At 34.3% G+C, this 20,137-nt stretch overlaps 1 protein-coding gene across 1 annotated transcript in view; it reads right to left on the bottom strand.

Moving 5' to 3' along the window:
* LOC129002078 (semaphorin-2A-like) overlaps window positions 1–9,917 on the bottom strand; it is a 282,280-nt gene extending 272,363 nt beyond the window's left edge. Inside the window, exon 1 of the mRNA XM_054429609.1 lies at window positions 9,446–9,917. Coding sequence (XP_054285584.1) covers window positions 9,446–9,611 — 166 coding nt within the window. The 5' untranslated portion in view covers window positions 9,612–9,917. The remainder of the gene's footprint in view (window positions 1–9,445) is intronic.
* Between the last annotated feature and the right edge of the window lie 10,220 nt (window positions 9,918–20,137).

The following is a 20,137-nucleotide window of genomic DNA, read 5'->3' as shown; positions in this document are numbered from 1 at the left end:
ATAAGGGGAGATAATAGATGCGTCATTCTTTCAAACAAACTACTGCTGAACAGAGTTATCTTACCTGTGTCCCACTTGCATGCATTACACATCGATTGCAATGTTCTCGTTTCCTATCAGGCTGATTAAAATAATTGTCATGCAGGATTGCTGCAATGGGATAACGAAGTCGTTCTGAACCCGATTAAGCCATGTAACGGCTTTGGCCATGTTTATCTCGAGCTATTCAGCTGGGAAACATATTAAAAGTGGTAAACTTTTTTGGTAATTTATTAAGTTTAAACTTAAAGGAAAAAATAATATTTCAGAATTAATTTTTTTAAACTTGTTTATGCATAAGGTTACAAGACTGAGTGATAAATTGTTAAAATAACACATCCAAACAAAAATGAATATCCAAAACTTTAACTTCGTCTTCAAACAGATTTTAATGTTTTAAAAGAACTGCTAAAGATAAATTCATTCAAGTAAATAACAACGACTGAAAAAAATACTGTTATAAAAATAAAAGCCTGCAATTAACTGTCGACTGGCCAAGTTAAGCTTTTTGATGGAGATTTCATCTGCGCAATAATTAAAACACTGATTATGTTTTTGTTGATTTCACAGAAGAAGTTTTTATTGCTTCATGTTAACAACAGTGTTTACCATATTATAAACAAATACTAATCGGCGAAATATCAATCTAATATATAAAAACTTGACGTTTGACAGAGCTAAGACATTGTAAACAACAATATAAAAGAATAAAAATGCGCGGAATAAAATTTAAACAAACAAAATATGGGAAGAGAATTAATTTTAGAGGACGACGTACTCCCATAAAACGATTAAAAGGCTAATCTCATAATATTTTTTTGTCATCCTTGTAGATCAGCTAAATAGGCCTACGAGTTTAAAATACAGTACGTTTTCAGGTAGGCTATAAGTATTTACAGTTTTGTTGTGTTAACTGTTTTCAATACTTTTTATTTCAGCAAACTCCAACAGAATAAAATATGCTTATGGTTTTTTTTTTTCCTTTGGTAACATACCAAAATTAAATTACTGCATTTAATCCTAACACGAGAAAAAACTGTAAGTCAAAACCGTCCCAAACGTACACGAAACACACATTAAAACACACTTAGCACTGTAGACTTCGCATCCTATTATGAGTGTTTCATGTTGGTGACGTTTGAGTGCGCTAATGTCGACTGGTGTCTTCTATTTTAGGATGAGTTTTACATTGTATTACTATTAGGTAGCCTAATAAAACAAAACAAAACATTTATAATTAACTTATATAGGCTACAGTAGTAGGCTATTATTTTATTGATATGTTTTTAAAATTATTTAAATAGTGACAAAAAAATAGTGAACAGCAAAACAAATTTTACATATAAACTGAGGGCAACAAATTCTAAAAAAGTTTTACTTCTGACCTATAAGAACACATATCATTATGTTTTTAAAATCCATTTTCCAGATTTTGCACAGCAAGATAAGTAAAGTTGCAGTGTCCAACGTCAATGATTTAAACACAGGTGAAATAGCCTACAAAGGCCAAACAGGTAGTTCTCTAATTGGCTCCTGTAGTGGAACCTATGCCTTTGTAAATCAAACCTTTACATACAACAAACCCTTTAGAAACGCTCAAGCTCTAAGAACTTCTTTGATCCGTTACTTTGGACCTTCAGCTTATTTTCTACGTCCTACAAAATCTTTGTGAGAAAATCGTATTATTACTGTAAAAGCTGAAAATACATCGAAAATAAATTAGCGTAACCTCAAGCCAAAATATCGTCATTGGCGTCAAAACGTTGGTTAAAACCGATAAGCATCCTCTAATTACTTTCTTTACATAACAGGTTTCGCCATAACAGGGATTGAAAACATCGATCAAATTAACTATCAGTACTACTCTTTATCATTAAAATTATTGATTTATTTTTGTCAATGTATTTTCTAGCCTTTTGCCCATATTATTTTTATCTATACAGGGTGGTAATAAAGTCCGAAGACAGTTAAATAATTTATAAACGACAACAGATAAATCAATAAGATTTGGTACATCAACACCACACCTAAAAATCTACTTTTTTTTAAATATCAGTTTTCTGTCATATCATGGGGACGTCCCGCAAGGAGTCAGAAGGAAATCTTGAATAGAAGCATAGGTTGATATGTACATCAAATTAAAGGTCCTTTACTAGCAGAATTTAATGCCGCAAATTTGAACTCAAACGACATTAACCGAGCCAAGAATGACAGTTGTTCAAAGATTCATTTAATTTGCATTGCTATTATACGCTTACTCCTCAGGGGGCACAGCCCTAGGAATCGGAAGAAAATTGTTAACGTAAGCATAGGTCGATATGCACGTCAAATTAAAGGTCTTCACTAGTAGATTACAATGCCGCAAATTCGAGCTCAAAAGAACGCCTGAGTAAAAAATGGCAGTCGTTCAAAGATTCAAAATGGCAGATTCAAGAAATCTTTGAACGGCTACCATTTTGCGCAGGATCAACCTTTTGAAGTGCGGTTTGTGGCATTGTATTCTTCTAAAAAAGGTCTTTCATTTGATGTGCATATTGACCTATGCTTCCTTTTAAGATTTTCTTCCGACTCCTTGTGGGCCGTCCCCCTGAAGAGTTATTGGATCACTGAATATGTGTTATAATACAGATTTTATGCTCTGTAACTTTGTACCAAGTATTGTAGCTCTATCTACATTTTTTTTATATTTAACTGTCGTCGGACTTTGTTACCACCCTGTAGGCCTATAATTTGTATAAATGCGAGCTCTACCACAGATTGTGGCAATTCTATAGTTTGTAGGCTTCTATATTTAGAATAATAGCTAAACTACAGTCCGTACTCTTACTCCCATAAAAATTATGATTTTTGTGGATGCATTTTATAGCCTTTCGCCCATATTTTTAATTTATATAATTTGTACAAAATGGAAGCTCCTACCACAGATTGTGGCAGTAAGTAGTGTGGCTATTCTGAACAATAGCTGCTACTTTTTAGATTAGTCCGTGCTCTTACACCCTAAATGAATCCCTAATTGAATCATACATTTTATTATAACCCCCCTTAAGGGTTTATAATTAAATCAAATTTCCAGTCACCTTCCAAAGTTAAAATGTTACTGAATAAAGCTCGCCTAACTTTAGTAGGTCTATTTGATCAGATGACTATTGGTTCGAACTGTCGGAACATGGCAACCAAGTATATAGGAGAAAATAATGTTTACTTTTTAGCGAATTTCCCTATAGGGAAGTAGCTATTACCGTAGGTCTCATGGTAAGACTTAGGCCCGGGACCGATTTACTTTTTCATTTTAATGTCCCCAGAGGCCAAAAACACCATTCGTTCAAATTTTTATATATGTATATATATATATATATATATATATATAGATTTATATATATATATGTGTCCGTGAACACGATAACTTAAGTAATTTTTATCCGATTTTGATGAAATTTGGTTTGAAGGTGTAAGGCGGGATAAACTTGAATGAGTTCGCGATCCAGCATGATCGGACCATGGGAACAGGGTTTTATGGGGGGTTTTATGGGGTAAAAATTGGTTTTTCTCATTTTTGTCCCTCAAAACACAAAATTTCCAAATTTTTCTCTAAACCTTCCTAAAGAGCTTAAAAAAAAACAAACAATTCAGTATATCAAAGTGTTTTTGTACGATTAGCCTATTGGTTACGGAGAAAACAAAAAAAAATGTAAATTTTAAATTCCCATGTTATTCTTATAGAGAATATTGTAAAATGTTGTAGTTTGCTTGTTTATGGATATCTTTTGATCAAACTTGGCAAATATATTCATTTTCTACTAAGCAATAATTATTTTACTTAAAACACACACTTTATTAGTTTCCTTGTAGCAGCAAACCTAGGTACTCGTTAAACCTAATGTTATTTAAATAGATCGATTGAAAATCAATTCAGCCAAATGGAAATTCGCTTAGACGGCAGGTTTGCTGCGGCGCCGGGTATTTCATTTTAGGTCTGATTACTAAATGAGAAAACAATGTATCAATCAATAAGGTCGGCTATTTACACAATAGTAAAATCCGATACTTCAAAGATCTTCATTAATTTTCTAGATTATAGAGCTCGAGCCTCCATATGAAATGTGAAATTTGTTGGTCAATTCCAAGCGATGCTGTTTCCAAACCCAGAAATATCACCTGATATTTCAACAGTCCTATTCAACAGTCGATTGTGTATATAAAATCAAATCAATGGTTTGGACCGTATATTTAACAAACTTTACAAAATTCCATTGGCATAAAGGCCGGTCTACACGCAAGGATTTACCGTACGTTTTACCTGCGCAAGTAAATCGTTGCAGTCAAATCGTTGCGTGTGTACCGCAAAACTGTGCATTTTTGAGAACTGCGCGGAGACGGAAGACGGAGCGATAAAACTATTGCCGAGAGCATAGTTTTGACAACGTTTTCAGACAAGTCGTTGCGTGTGGACACTGTCATCCGGTTTAACTCCGTCTTCACGCTCAAAACCCCAGTATGCAGCGTTGTCTTCACGTGCTGTCAGAGGTATAAGTGTGTTTTTTAATTACGATCGCAGATCTTCGCCAATGTTCCCGTGATTTTATTGTTGAATTCATCGAACTGTCCAGAAGTGTCCTTATTATGGAGGGTCAAGAGTAAGAATTCTTATTAGTACATAAAAATATGTTACATAAAAATTCTTATTACATAGTGACTGTAATAAGAAAAAAGACTTAAATACTTTAAAAAAAATGCAAAGCAGTAGATTCAAACGTGAAAAGAGAAACTATTGTGAAGTTTGTTGTCTTTTTAGTAACCAACGTCTTGACCATACGAGCGCCGTCGTCTCTCAGACTTATTTCTTTGCTTACTTGTAACACTGGCTGCAGAAATTGCCAACAAAAACACATCTTCCATGATATTACATGCACATACACTGAAAGTTATCACAAAACTGCACTAAAAGTTGGTGCTGAAACCTGTACCGTGTGGACGCATTTCTTTGCAACGACTTGACTGCAACGTTTTACCTGCGCAGATAAAACGTTCGCGAAATCCTTGCGTGTAGACCGGCCTTAAGAAAACAAAAAAATATGATAGCCTAGGCTACTGTGTTTTCTGATCACAACATCTCAAATGTTTATTGAAAACCATTACACAAACAAGTTTTTAAGCTATTTATAACTTTCAGAGAATTATTTGAAACATTCCAATGAGTTGTAATTAGTTTAAGCGCTCTTTGATTTATTCCCTCGTTTATTTGAACTCTACATTATTTTAGTTCAATCTCTTTTTTCTAAAAATATACCGGTGGTAATTTGTTTGCGTCTGAAACATGGGCTTATTATGCTCGATAAGGTCTAACCTCTTTAAATGAATTGAGTTTGATGTTTTAAATCTTTATCGTAGTTAAAATTTTATTTAAGCCTACAATCTTTATAAATACGACTTAACCCTAACTGAAGTTTTCGCAATTTAAAATTCTAAATGAAGAGCTTTCAGTTCACTTATTGCTAAGGAAGAGTTCACACACCTATGTTGACAAATATTAAATTAATTTTGTGATTTTATTGAATAAGACTTAACCATAAATCATGAATACAACTTTTGGCAAATTCATAAAATGGATTTAGCCCACCAGTAATGTATAAATTGGTGCAATTTTAAATATTTTATGGTTTGAAAACGCGAACATGAAATTAACCAATCTGATTTGGTTTGGCGTAAACATTACGTGTTTAAGCTATTGTTTTTTTCTTTTCTTTTTTTAATTAATTACACAGCAAACAATTTCCCTATTGTAACACATTTCCCGTCACTACCTAGTTTAAAATACTAGAATGCTTTACCTTAGCAGAGGATTTTATGATAGCCTATATAGACACGAATATAAATAATTATTGTTGCAAACTAAGGATACAAAATTATAAAAAAGTGTAACGTAGCCTACTAAGCAACCCCGCCATAGAGGCTACACCGCATAGAAACCCCCATGGGATACCGCCTACAGTAACTACATGATAGTACTGCACCGCCTACCTACTGTATGTACATTACTCATGTAGTGCATCCGTTTATAGTTGTCAACCAACATAACAACCAATTAGGCCTAATTAATTTTAGTAAAGCAAGTTCCTGAAAAAACCTCCCTACTACGTGTGTTACCCCTGTGTTCCTTGGTACGTTAAATGCATTGGTCTATGTTCTCAATTACGGAAAAACAAATTAACCTACTGTACTATTTATACATTTAGGTATACCTATAGTAAGCAATTGAAAAACTTCAACAAGATAGAATTACATTCGTATTTTTATCCACATGGATCATGAGCGGAGCGACTTTGGCTAGGTACCTATATATTTTACCTAGAAAGATATTCCGCCATGAGTTTTTTTTTCATTTCAATGCTACCCCACTTAAAAGGCCACGAGTAAATGCTAATCTATGAAACATTAAATCCAATAAATTATATTGTAATGGAACTTCAATCCGATCATGGATCGGCAAGCCTATATTTCGTTTCCCTAACGTTAACAATAAACAGTAACGGATCTTAACTTAGTGAAGACAATGGTGATAGAGAGAAGAATTCATCAGTTAGTTTGACAAAGAACAGATGAGACATTGTAAGGAAGCGTTTCCGTCCGGACGGTCTTATCAAAGTCAACAACGCTCTGTTGACAAATTCTCTTCACTGAGTCAAGTCTACGATAACACCGTGGAAATCTTGGTATCGTCTTGGTTCATTTTATTACCACTAACTGAATCAATAACTGATTTGATCAAGAATTTTCTAAAGTCATCTCAACGCTCTTAACAATTATTGAGATGGAGATGACTTTCGAACATGCTTTAATTGATCAGCAGCTACGGCAACTTCCCTGCACTACTAGAGGATTGTTTCAAAGCATTTATTATTATTTATTTTTAACCTGGACGTTTTTTTAACAGAACGTGCTTAGTTACTCAGATTAAATCTCTAATCGAAAACTTCAACTTATACTAAGGAAAAAATATTTCTTTTCAATCTAGCCCTACAGGAACTCAAATACGTTTAGTTTGCAACCAAAGGAATTCTTAAATAATACGCAATCGATCAGTAAAAATTACCCTTTAAGACCAGTTTAAACTCCTCGAATTTGACTGTACGGGTGTTTAATCTAATTATTCGATTTTGACACTCCGATGGATCGTTACGTAACCAAAAAGTGTAAATAAACGCATTTTTACTTTACAATTTAATACTACAGTGCTTGACTCATTTATATATACCTTTATTAGCCTACTACTTATAAATTAATCGTAACAGTTAATTCTACCACACCATTAGGTACTTTAAACCGACTAGGTACGGTAATAACAATGCATTAAATGGCATAGGTTAAGGATTGTAAGTGTTATGCAACGAAGAGGATATTTACTCCATTAACGTAGGACAAAATGTCTGAGGACGGCCAAGGCCAGAGTCGATGCATCAAAAAGCCACAAAAGCTAACTTATTGACTAGGGCCAAACCACGATTGCATGTTATTCAATCTCGCTGTGATTAACCTGACATTTAAATGGCACTGCATCATTTTCGTAGCATAAACATACGAAATGTTTATAAGACAGCGAGATAAAAGCGTTTACCGTAACATTATTCGTAATTACCGTTAAAAAATAACGTTAATAACTAACTTGGGCGAACTACACGTGACTACACGCGTTGCTGTCGCACGCAAGCCTGTCGACAAGACTTTGACATGCACGTCAAGCGAATTTAACCCAAAGAAATAACGGCATAAGAACTATAATGGCGTGATCTACTGCAATTATGTTACTAAACGTGCCGCAAAGTAAAGTTTACTTTTTAAAGTTGTAAGCTGCCAAAACTTGAGAGTCATAAAACTGCAGGGGTTCATAAACCGCGGTCTAGAAACAACTTTATAAAAATTCCTAAAATCACGATTGAATAGATGTTGAAATCCCCAATTGTCAAATTAAGTTTTTTTACGATAAATTATTGAATCACTATCAAGATGGGTCCGGTAAAAACAAACATAAGTTAGTCTAGTCTACGCAAGGAGGTTAGTCCCATTTTAAAACAAAATGCGATGACTATGGGATTTAGTACTAGGCCCAGTTGCAAAATAAATCTTCACCCTGTTATCTTCGAAAAGTTTAAGCTGGGTAGCTCAGTGGTTATAGGCCTAGCATAAAAAGGAGTGCCGCCTAGTCATCATTCCCTCATCTCATATTTGGGTTAAATTACGCACATAGTGGCGTCTCCATCAATAATTGATTACAAGGTCGGCTTTGGTTAGATCCTGAAATCCCGAAAAAATTGTGTTAAGTAGCTCATTAGTCATTGATGCTTCAAATTAAGACCCAGATGCCCAGCTGTAGTTCTTTACATCGTTGGTCCTGCTCTTAGGGTTTGTAAAAAAAGGTCCGTACTAATGAAACAGCTGGTATTAGTCAGTAACAAAGCTACACAAGGCATCTTACTCCTATCTACACAATCTACACTCATCCTTCGCTCGTTTTTTGGGTAAAATACGCACATCTGTGGCGTCCCTAATAGGCTAACCAATAATAATAAAAAATAATTAAATTGTTTTAAGTGACCTTTCAAGATTATTTATATCTCCGGTGAAGCAAATTAAGGAAGCAAGCCTGTGGTTGGTCTTTATGTTTAACCTAAAGTGTAAGTTTCTCATCGTTTCATTTACATTTGTATAAATAAAACAAAATTGTGTTAAACTTATAGGCCTAGTCAATGATATAACTTAACTGAGAAAAACATTTTGATTTGGTTACTAATAAATACGGTATTGCAATTAAAAAACCCATAACCCATAAAAATGTCCAAGTTAGGTATGAGCATTGGAAAACGTTTTATACCCAGTATGTAGGCGTACACGGTAACTTAGGTTTAGAAGGTTTGTTTACAATTAACTTTCTCAGCGTAGGCATTAACTTAGCCATCTATGATCAAATTAGGCCCACCTTAATTTATACAGGATTTATAAGCTTACGATCAGTAAATTTAACCAATTAATTAATTAATACTTTACGCAAGTACCGTACCAATTTTAAAGTACGATTGATGATTAACTTACGATTTTTATAACTCATAACGTCTAACTTTGTCTACACAACGAAGTAACGATGACTTGAATAAGAAGTTTCGTCTACGTGTTAGTAGGTCTACACATTACTTAACACAATGCAAATGAGATTGCGTTAGCCTTTACTCGTATTTACTTAAATAGAGTAAAACATTTAATTAACTAGGCTAATTTAAATTGTGAATTTACTTTGACTGAATTAATAGGCCTACCTAACCTAAGTTATCAACTAACCAAGTAACCTAACCAGCTAAATGCTCAATCTGTAATTCTGACGTAGCGAAATGACTAACACAGTTCCCCGAACTATCACCTTTATGATGTCGAACGTGTCGTTTGGTCGCACAGCAAGGCTGTTCGTAGTAGGTGGCCCAATGGTTACCATACTCCGCACCATCTTTCAGTTGAGCCCAGACGCCAAACTCTTCCAACAAACACACAAACAACACAACACGAACAGCGGAAAACACGCGAGACATGATCACAACATAAACAAAACACTACACTACCGAGAAACTGACAACACGTTCACATGCCGCGGTCACAGACTAGAGACAGGACGAGAGCTAACAGCAGACGCCGGGAGTGAGCATTCCGCAGACACAAATAGAACGAACAAAACCTTCGCGGACAAAGAAACGTAACTGTTCACAAACACAACCGGCCTATCGTGTACGACGAACGCATAGTTTGAAACGAGTTGGTTAGCAAATGGCGAGATTGTTGATTACCGAGTGTAAAACGCGAACGTCAAGTGAGATTCGGCGACTCACTCGACAACGACGGGTGGTAAACAACTAAAATCGCTCGGGAAAGTTGCATACAACAAAGCGTGTTCGGGTGAGTTCGGACGGTTCCGGGGCGCGTCGCCTCGGGTGTAGTCGGTAACGTTCGGATTTCCTCCTCCCCCCCGTTTTTGACGCTCGCTCACAATCACAATGCCGCGCGCCACAGACAGAAAGGCATGTCTGACGCTTGCTTCTTTTTCTGTTTTGGCTCCCCCCTCCCCGACATTACCCGTCGGAACGGTCTGTTACTACACAGATCCCTTCTCTCACATCCAGGGATTATACTTCTATTCACGTTTTCACCTCAGTTAACTTTTTGTCAAGTGACGAATTTTACCTCGCTTTGTACTTTCGACAGTCGAGATGTGTTAATCCGCGTTGCACCTGAGCGATTTCGAAAGGTTGAATTTTACGACTTCAATGCAAGATGATCACGTCTAATCTACTTTTATAATTTTTACTTTCATTTCTTACTAAGAAAATAGTTTTAAGTTACTTACTTTTTACTCGTTTGATAAATAATGGCTTATCATTCAAAACGTGTGCATTGTTTTTAACAAATTTCTAACTATACCTTAAAATCAAAGTAGAATAGGGCCTCGTTTGGTAATCTGTGTCATTTGTAAGCAGACTGAAACATTATTATGATGAACGGTAACGGCTTTTAATATTCTCATGAATAGTGTTTACCATTGATTATAGAAGTTAATTTTTATATCCGTCTTTTTAAAATGATCCCTTTAGTGTTTAATTAATATTTCTATTCAGGCGAATTAAAACTATCAACAGAAAATAGTTTTGCGTTATCAAAATGATGGAAGAAACTTCTGTGTGTGGGATTGGCTCGTAAAACAGGCTACATTCAGCGAATACAAAAATTTAATTTCGCCAATAAAATATTTGGTCTCCAAAATTCAATAATGATTTACGCAAAGGTAAGGGGCATAACATAGGCAAGACAAAAGCGAACACGCGTTCAACCTAAATATTCACCCTAGACATGATAAAGAAATGTAATCTCTCCTGGTGGCATTAAATCAATGCCTCCCAGGTCAGATATGCATAATGTACGACATTTGTGCATGGCATTGTCTTGCAAGAGTTGAAGGCGCAGCGTGTCTGATATACGAAATTACCACTAGAAGCCTGATATTCGCAGCACCAAAAATACATAATAAATTATCGCGGTTATGAATGTCTACCCGTAAAATGATGGGGAAAGATTGAATCAATAAGTGTAAATTCAGCTGCATTTATGAAATGTCACATGATTTGTAATTTCGCTTTACCCAAGTATTACATTTTCCCATAGTGATGCCTACCTATTAACTTACACCATCGATCTCTATTACTACAACTCTATTGTAGTAATATATATCAATGTGTACACAAATTTGACACAACATGGCGTGTATTTTAAACCTAAGACGAGTGTATGATGAATGTTATATAAATTATATGATAGATAAAGTACTGAGGTTTGTACTGGTTTAAGACGAGTTTTCAATGTTTTCAACTGCCAAATACTGTTACGACAATGTGAATGTCATACGAGTCTTTTAAGCACTGAGTTTTCCTTGCCGAAATCGGCTGCTGATAAAAATGTACTTGAGCCTTGAGTATTCAGTCGGTGCCGAAAAAACGCAGCTTTGTTTGGCAGCCGAATTTGGCAGCTAGGGATTTGACACAGCCTGGATCAATTAAACCAAATGTTGGCAACGTTCTGGCTGATCTGATGGGTGAGGACAATGATCACTTAGCGACGGTTATCTTATAACACATCTTTGTTCCAACGATCAAGTTCTGTCAAAAAGTCCATGTCAGTGGAAATTTTACAACCGCTCAAAAATATCTCAATTTAGTCCAATCAGCCATCACGTCTTCTTGTTTTCCAGACTTCCCCCACGAAGCCAATCGGAGGGAAAACTTGTAAGTCCCGGAACCAATCATTTATCATTGGCCGGGTCCCGCGTAATTGGTTTTGGCGGCAGATTATCAGCTGATGACATTTTTCCAATTCCCTCGCGCGCGAACGTGACACCGGTTAATCCCTAATCCTTCCCAATCCCTAGGGAAGACTCGAGCTATGATTGGCTGACGAACATGAAACTTGAGTATGTCGGGTTTCTAAAGTCCAACTTTCTCTCTCGCGGAAAAATCTGTAAACATTTCCTACAGGCGTAAACCCGGTTCTCGAACAACATTGTCACGTTATACATCAAATTGTTGTACTGTATGAGCCAACAACACGTGTTTACGTTTGTGAAAATACAATCATGCAAAGAAGAGTTTTTCGCAACATTGAATCGTTTGGAACCAAACATTCGAACAATTTATCAACTATACCAAAGAACTTATAAAGAAAGTTAACATTTTTCAGGTGTCGTAGAGCACAATGTTATGTAACAGTTGCCATCAAATTTTTAATAAAAATCAGTATGCTACAATGAGCTATTTAAACACGTGGGCGGTTTTTTTTAACTATGATTGTTTTTCATTTGAATTATTTTTATTTTGCCCTACCAAAACTAAGTTATTGAACGACCAATCTAGTTGATATCTTCCTTAAAACTCTCTTATAGAAAATTCCCATTATTGATTCACCATTTTTCATTTATCGTTGAGATTTTGAACCCTATCCAGTCAAAAAAATATACTGTTAAATGTTATAAAGACCCTCGTTAGAAAAAGTAAAGTTGATAATTTCCTCCTTTTTTGTCGGTCCAAGTTTAAAACATAATATATAGTACTTCTGTTCTTGAGAAGGTAAGGACATAGTTTGTGCCACCTAAACATATTTAGCTGCTGAAGAACACAGGCAACAACAAAGGTAATCCAATGAATTGATTATTAATTTGTCGTTTTGCTATATAATTGTACCTTCATGTGTGCACATGAGCACATGTATTTAATAACAAATTAAATAAAACACAAGTACAATAATTATCAATATTATTTTAGAATAAATTACAAATACACAGTTAAAATTACTACTAGGGACTATTTTCAATTAATATTTTAAAATTTTGAATGAAGTATCGCAATTCGTGGGGTGGATATTTAAATTATTTACACATTCAGGGAGGGGTAGGTATACCTCGTGTTACCTTATCTGTTGAAATGTCCGTTATCGCCATTCATTCTCCTTCTGTTACTCATCAATTATTTATAATCTTTCTCTATAGAGTCATAAACATCAACGAGGGTTACTTGAGCTAAAGTACGAGACTATAGATTACATCTTAGAATACATGTATTCTATAGCCCCATCTAAAGTATCATCAAATTGCAAGATATTATTCCCTCATCTTTATTATTTCTCCACAAAACAGAAAAATCGTTTTTTCATAAAAGCCGGCCCATACGATTTTGTTTAGAATTTAGTAAGTTATAGTCCTTTTAACTCTAAATAATACTATACAACACACATTATGGTTCAAAAGTTATCGTAATTTTTGTGATTTTCCCCACAAAATGTCATAGTTACTCCCATCCCACCCATTAAAAGTGTTGATGACAAGCTAATGGGAAATAGGAATTGTCAGATTGCTGATGCAGTTTATTTTTCAACTCTTCACCATAATGGACATGCAGTACACAAACAGGAAGTACTGGACAGTGAAATAAAGTTTGTCGACAGAAACAACCTGTAATCCACTTCCCTTTCGAGCAGAGTATAACTGAGGCGGAATTGCCAATTCGGTGATCTAAAACTCAAATGGCAGCGAATCAACAGCTAAAGGGGTTACTCTTGTTAGCTCTAACTGGATTAGTTGATTACATGTAGGGTAGGATGATGCGCTAATGAAGTATAAATTCTACCCTTCTCTCTGTTTTAAATTACTTTTTAATTGGGGATGTTCTCTGATTAGTAACAGCATAATATAGTATTTGTTTAATGATGCTATGGATCGATGTATGCTAATTTATATTGAAACTCGTGTCTTGGTAGGAATTTAAATATTGAAGATTTTAGTTTATGTTACAATACAGTGGTTTGGGACCCTTAAGTATTTTTATCCCCCTAAAAACAAACAATATATTAAGAGCGAGGAGGTGGGTCTTGTAGTCAATGCTAGTATCATGTAAATAGTTAATGGATCCATAGTCGTGATAGAAACCCGACGTTAATCGGACCATTAGCAATAAATAAATTCAATCGGGTTAACCATAATTTTAAATTTGAATTAATTGTAACTAAAAAATCTCTTAACACAACGCATATTTTTATTACCAGTGCAGTCATAATTTCCGATGACTTTAAAGAGTCGACTCAAAGATAATGTCATAGATAAAACCTAGTCATCAATCACTCCACAAAACGAACGCTCTTGTGTGTATCATGTGTTTACTATGAGCAGCTGAAATTAATACAAATTATTAGTCTCTTTAAGTTAACAAAATCCTTTCTTCATAAGAAATACATTGGGATTTTGATGGCCTGTGGGGCAAAGCCCGAGGACTTTTATTACAGGAATCGGTGAAAGAGGGCGTCTATACAAAAAAATACCTAATTTTGACACATCGTCTTTAAAAATCCGTCCATTATTAATGGAGGAGTAGTAAAAATCATGAGTTTAATTAAACTTCAGTTTCATTTAACTTTACTTCCTAGGTGGGTCTTCACTAAAGTTGCGATCTAAATGTGGGTCATATAAATATCCCGATGCTGAAGTCATTTTGTGATTAATTGGATGAATTTGAACCCGTGGTTCCACAACGAAAAAAGAGTTCCAACCACTACACCAGCATTGCTCCATGAAAACTCAATAGTAAATTCCAACAGTCAGTAAATTGTGACGAGATATTTTTTAATCTTTATGTGATTTTATTTACAATAAATTCATTGATGGACAAAAGATATTGACACCTTTTTATGAGATCTAAATGCCAGACTTCACTGTTGAGATGGTCGGAATCAATCTCCCGAACACAGATAAAATGTGATAGCTTTTTAACTTTTAAAAAATATAATTTTTCCTTCATTGAAAATGCTACTGGCACTTAAAGCCCTCGGTTTCATTTATTATTTATAATAAACAAGTGTCATTAATGAAATCAAACCTAATCAAAAGCAACATTTTAGGACGCTGGATGAAAATTAATCAACAAACGCGATTAGGCAAGCGAGAGCAAGTCTGAAGTGAAATTACAGCGGGAAATAAACACAAATTATTTTTTAATCTACATTCTCGACTGGGGTGTATGTATATTTGGACCAATCCTTTGTACGCATGTTATTCAAATAGTAAATCAAACTAACGTTATGGGTAAGAATATCCAACATACGAGTTCACTGACATATCTAATAACAAAGTAGTCCAACAACTTTATCTTTGAGCTAATAATCTGTTATATTATAACATATAGTTGTGTTCTGACCATGTATCTGTTTATTTTGAGTAAACAAAACTGATGACCCGACTGAGCTGAAAAGATGGGTGATAAATTATACGATATTTAAATCATAAATTAAAACTAACACAATAGAACATAATTTTAATCCCATTCAAGTAAATCAATTAAAACACACAAACAAAAACAAACAAATAACCCAGCTGATAAACAATAAAATCTACATGATCAGTTAGTTTACAGACAGAACATAAATCCACATGCATAGCCTTTATGTCCTTAACATTCTTTTGGGCTACCTACGTAGACGTTTTAACATAAAGATTTTGGAAATAGTTGTTGATTGGTATCTATAGCAACAAAAAGAAGATGTATACGGTACATAATACAGCTGTCCAAAATGTATACAGGGTGTCCCGGAGCTCTCTACCAATATTTTAGGGCATTGTTCCTGGGTAGTTAACATATCTAAATATCGTATTTAAATTGTCCGGAAGTCCTTAGTTACTCACACAGCCGCCATTTTGTATTTTTAAGTTATTAATTTTGTTTCTAAGGAATGGTGAGACATACGAAATTGAAACTTTGCACACACATTTATGACAACTAGACAAAGCTACCAAAAAACTATGACGATTTTTGAAATTCATAAAACAAAATGGCGGCCATTTTAAATTTTGTTTCTTAAATAACTCGAAAACCGTTGATTTTATAAAAGTTTTACATGAATAATATTTTTAAGGCAATTTAATTAGAAATCGATTGACACCTTAATTTTGAAGATTGGGCAAGTATTAACTGAGATATGGTAGTTTTAGTGATACGTAACCACTGGTGGTTAGTTGCAGCGCATGCTGAAAGCGGTCACGTATCACTAAAACTACCATATCTCAGTTAATACTTGTCCAATATTCAAAATTAAGGTGTCAATCGATTTCTAATTAAATTGCCTTAAAATAATTATCATTGTAAAAGTTTTGTAAAATCAGCGGTTTTCGAGTTATTTAAGAAACAAAATTTAAAATGGCCGCCATTTTGTTTTATGAATTTCAAAAATCATCATAATTTTTTGGTAGCTTTGTCTAGTTGTCATAAATGTTTGTGCAAAGTTTCAATTTCATATGTTTCACCATTCCTTAGAAAAAAATTAATAACTTAAAAAAACAAAATGGCGGCTGTGTGAGTAACTAAGGACTTCCGGACAATTTAAATATGATATTTAGGTATGTTAACTACCCAGGAACAATGCCCTAAAATATTGGTAGAGAGTTCCGGGACACCCTGTATATCTTCATTTAAATAGTGTCGATTATTTCGTCATGCTACGAAAATGGTCGAAATTAGCATGAGCGATTTTAAAAAATTAAATTATGTAATTGAGTTTTATATGTATAATAAATAGTGGGTGTATGACGAGGACATAGCAATTTTGAAGGACGACATTATTTTGTTCTTCCTCCACAAATGTTATCGAAGCAAGTGTCTAGCAGTTAGTATAATAGTCAAGAGTTACATTGTACTATGTAAGCCCATTGTAATATTAATAAACGTGAAGATTTATTTTGTCGTTTGTCCAATAGTATGCTGCAATAGATCCAAACCTAAAGCAAATCTAAGGCGATCAAAGCGAAAGCTCACTTTTTACTTTAACTTATTGAGTACAGTCCACAAAATGTCGAGTAAACATTGGTATTAAAAGTAAAAATCGTCAGAATATATATTTTGTAAGAACGTTACATTATTTTGTAAAGAGAATCTTAATATTTACTACAAAAAAGCAAACAAAATACCTAAAAGTACAGTACACAGATACGTATAATCATCGAGTATTTATCTTTAGTTTCGAAGCAACTAATGTTCATAACGGTATGCGATGGCATACAAACTTGCCAACACTACATAAAAATTTTAGTCAACTCATAAATGACTTTACAGAAACGTAGTTTTAACGTTTGAAATCAACGAAACGCGTTGCAAGCACTCGCTGTGCACTGATGGGACAAATTAAACTGCTGTTTCTAATTACATAAACTGCGAACCCGGCAAAAATTGGACACGGTCCGCTACGTCTAGGTGCCTTTACGTAGGTCACGTCCAAATGTTACTGTTATTGAGGTGTCTATTTTGGCTGAGTTTATCCAAGCCAAGTAATTCGTTTTATGTTCCTCAGTTGTGTTTTAACTTTAGAATTGGCAGAACTGTTTGAAACCAATTTAGAAATTACTAAGTAACAATAATGATACGATCAGCTGATTACACATGATTGTTGACATTTTTAATGCAATTATAATGCAACTGTATTTATATTTTTTTTATTTTTTATTCACACATAACGTGTATTGTTCACTATGACCAAAACCATGATCAGGCATTATACAGTTTTGTTTTTACGTTACGATAACCTCGTTTGATATTAAACATTGCTGCAAATACTGGGTATAGTCACAAATAATAGACCATGATGGTCTATAATAAACCAATTATAATAATTGACAATAATTGTCTATGGTATAGTACAATATAATATAGCTGGTGTGGTTATAGTGTTCACTTAGAAATTAAAAGGTCACCTGTTTGATAATAAGAAAGGTTAGTATTTTTGTATGGCTCTTAACTTCGAAACTGGACCTATGTGTCCGTGATTAGGCTTTCAATAAATGTTCTTGTCTAATGAAACCGCTGGTCTTAGTCAGTAACAAAGCTACACAAGGCATTCAACTTGATTATACGCACCCTTCACTCATCTTTGGGTAAAAGTATGCACCTAGGTGGCGTCCCCATATCAATCAGTAATATAATTATAAATATAATAATCTATATAATTAATACGCTACATGAAACTTTGTCGGTTGAACTCCTCCGCCATTTCTTAACCGATTTTATCCATTGACGTCTCATTGGAAAGAGTGTGTCGCGTAGATTTGCAAACTGGCCTTACATTTTTAAAAAAGTCCCTTGGGCTCTGCCCCAGTGGCTTCGAAAGTTCCCATGTTATCCTTATGGGGAACATAATTGTTTACATTTTGATCAGCTGTATAATATTATTGCAGTGCATTTATTTACTATTTGAGTTTGTGTAAACATAACCCCCAAGACGGATCGTGTTAGTATGGCTGTATCTTAAATTTGTGCATTTATCGTGGTTTTGTGTAGCTATAATTTGTTTATTTGTTTCTTTCTTTTAAATTCCACCGACGCGACGACAACGAAACATAGACAGGAGGCGTAGTCTAATTGTGATAACGACCGCAGCTACAGAACAGTAGCTTAACTCATCAAGTCAGCACCTGACCCTGGACAATCTCAACTATTAAGTTATAAATGCGCCCTAACACTACCCCAAAACGACTTTTCGTTCTCAATTGGCCCTCTACCAATGACCTGTATTGCCTGTACAGCGAGGCATTTTGAGAAGGAGAAAACCGACCGGAATGCTTTAGGTTTATCAATAAAAAAGATAAACATGGACAACCTTACTTGGCTATAAGTCAGGAAATGTTTGTAGAAAACATTAAAAAGCAATACCAGGTTATGAAATATGATCAAATATCTACTGGAAATGTTTATTACCGTTAAATACATTGTGAATTTCTCCATGAGTTAGTTACACACCGGTAATCTTTGAGTTGACTCTTTTAAACTCATTGTAAATATGACCTGTGCAATTCGTTTTGAAATAACTCCTGCAATACTTTGCAATTGCTCGAATTCGAGCAACATGTACACTAGTATAATAATAATTACGTAACAGATTCCAGGTTCAAAACTTTGGTGAAATCTAGTTTTTTTATGGAAAATATAGGCAATAGTGTATTGGGTGGCTGAGTAGTTTGTGTTAGTCTGACAAAAGGTCAGTAGCTTTTGATGGTTCAAAACTCGGACCCTTGACTCATAATACATTGTCCTGGCTAAAGGGACATTTAGGAAAACATAGTAAGATCCACACCAAATTTTTTAACTAATTTCTTCATAAAGTTTTAAACTGCATTATTCCCACATTTTAAAATTCTAACTCATGTTAAATTGTCATGACATTTACTTATTATTCTAGTATACAGATTGTAAATAAAATACTTGTAAAAAAAGTTAAATACTCAGGTATTTCGCTTTTATATCTATTAAAATAAGCTATGAGTAATTATAAATTAATTTGTCAACACACCTGCTACAAGTACTATATAATATTAGTTTATCACTTTGTGAAAATATGTTAAATTAAATTAATTAAATGTCCCAGTGGTTCCATTTATTCATTCCCTACTGTGGACTGTGATCTTAGGCGAAGGTACAGTCTCGTGCGAATGTTGGTGGAGAAGGGGGAGAGAGAATTACTTCAACCCAACACAGAAGGGGCGGATCTGTACTTCCTCACCTGCATTTAATCATCGACTTACCATCAAAATCCTCACTCTAGACTGTAAGCCGTATCTGTTATCACAGGGTAAAGATATTCTCATTTTAAGTTGTTTTCCAATACGTTATTCATTTTTGAAGTTAATTTATTTTCTTGGATGTGACAACGAAATGATAATTCGTTTCTAGAACACAAAAACGCTATAATTACAGCTTAAAGGTTTAAGTTTACAGTTACAGTTTGTTATAATTTATTACAATTTACGGTGTAATGACTGAATACAGATGACTGCTGTTTAAATCATGTAAATTATATCAACCGTACCGGTATGAATTATTTATTAATATGTGCAAATTACAATATTTGTTATTTATATTGGGATAAACTGTTAAAGGATCAACAACAAATAATGAAATAATTAAAAGACTTTGCTTTCGAATTTTGTGATTCATACTTAATATTCCAAGCGTAAAAAATATAAGAATTGAGGTATTTATTCTCACCTTTG

The sequence above is a fragment of the Macrosteles quadrilineatus genome, unplaced genomic scaffold, assembly GCF_028750875.1.
Source record: "Macrosteles quadrilineatus isolate MER2022 unplaced genomic scaffold, UCM_ALF_1.0 Scaffold_9__3_contigs__length_116548681, whole genome shotgun sequence".
NCBI lineage: Eukaryota > Metazoa > Arthropoda > Insecta > Hemiptera > Cicadellidae > Macrosteles > Macrosteles quadrilineatus.
This window is presented reverse-complemented; position numbering and strand designations above follow the sequence as displayed.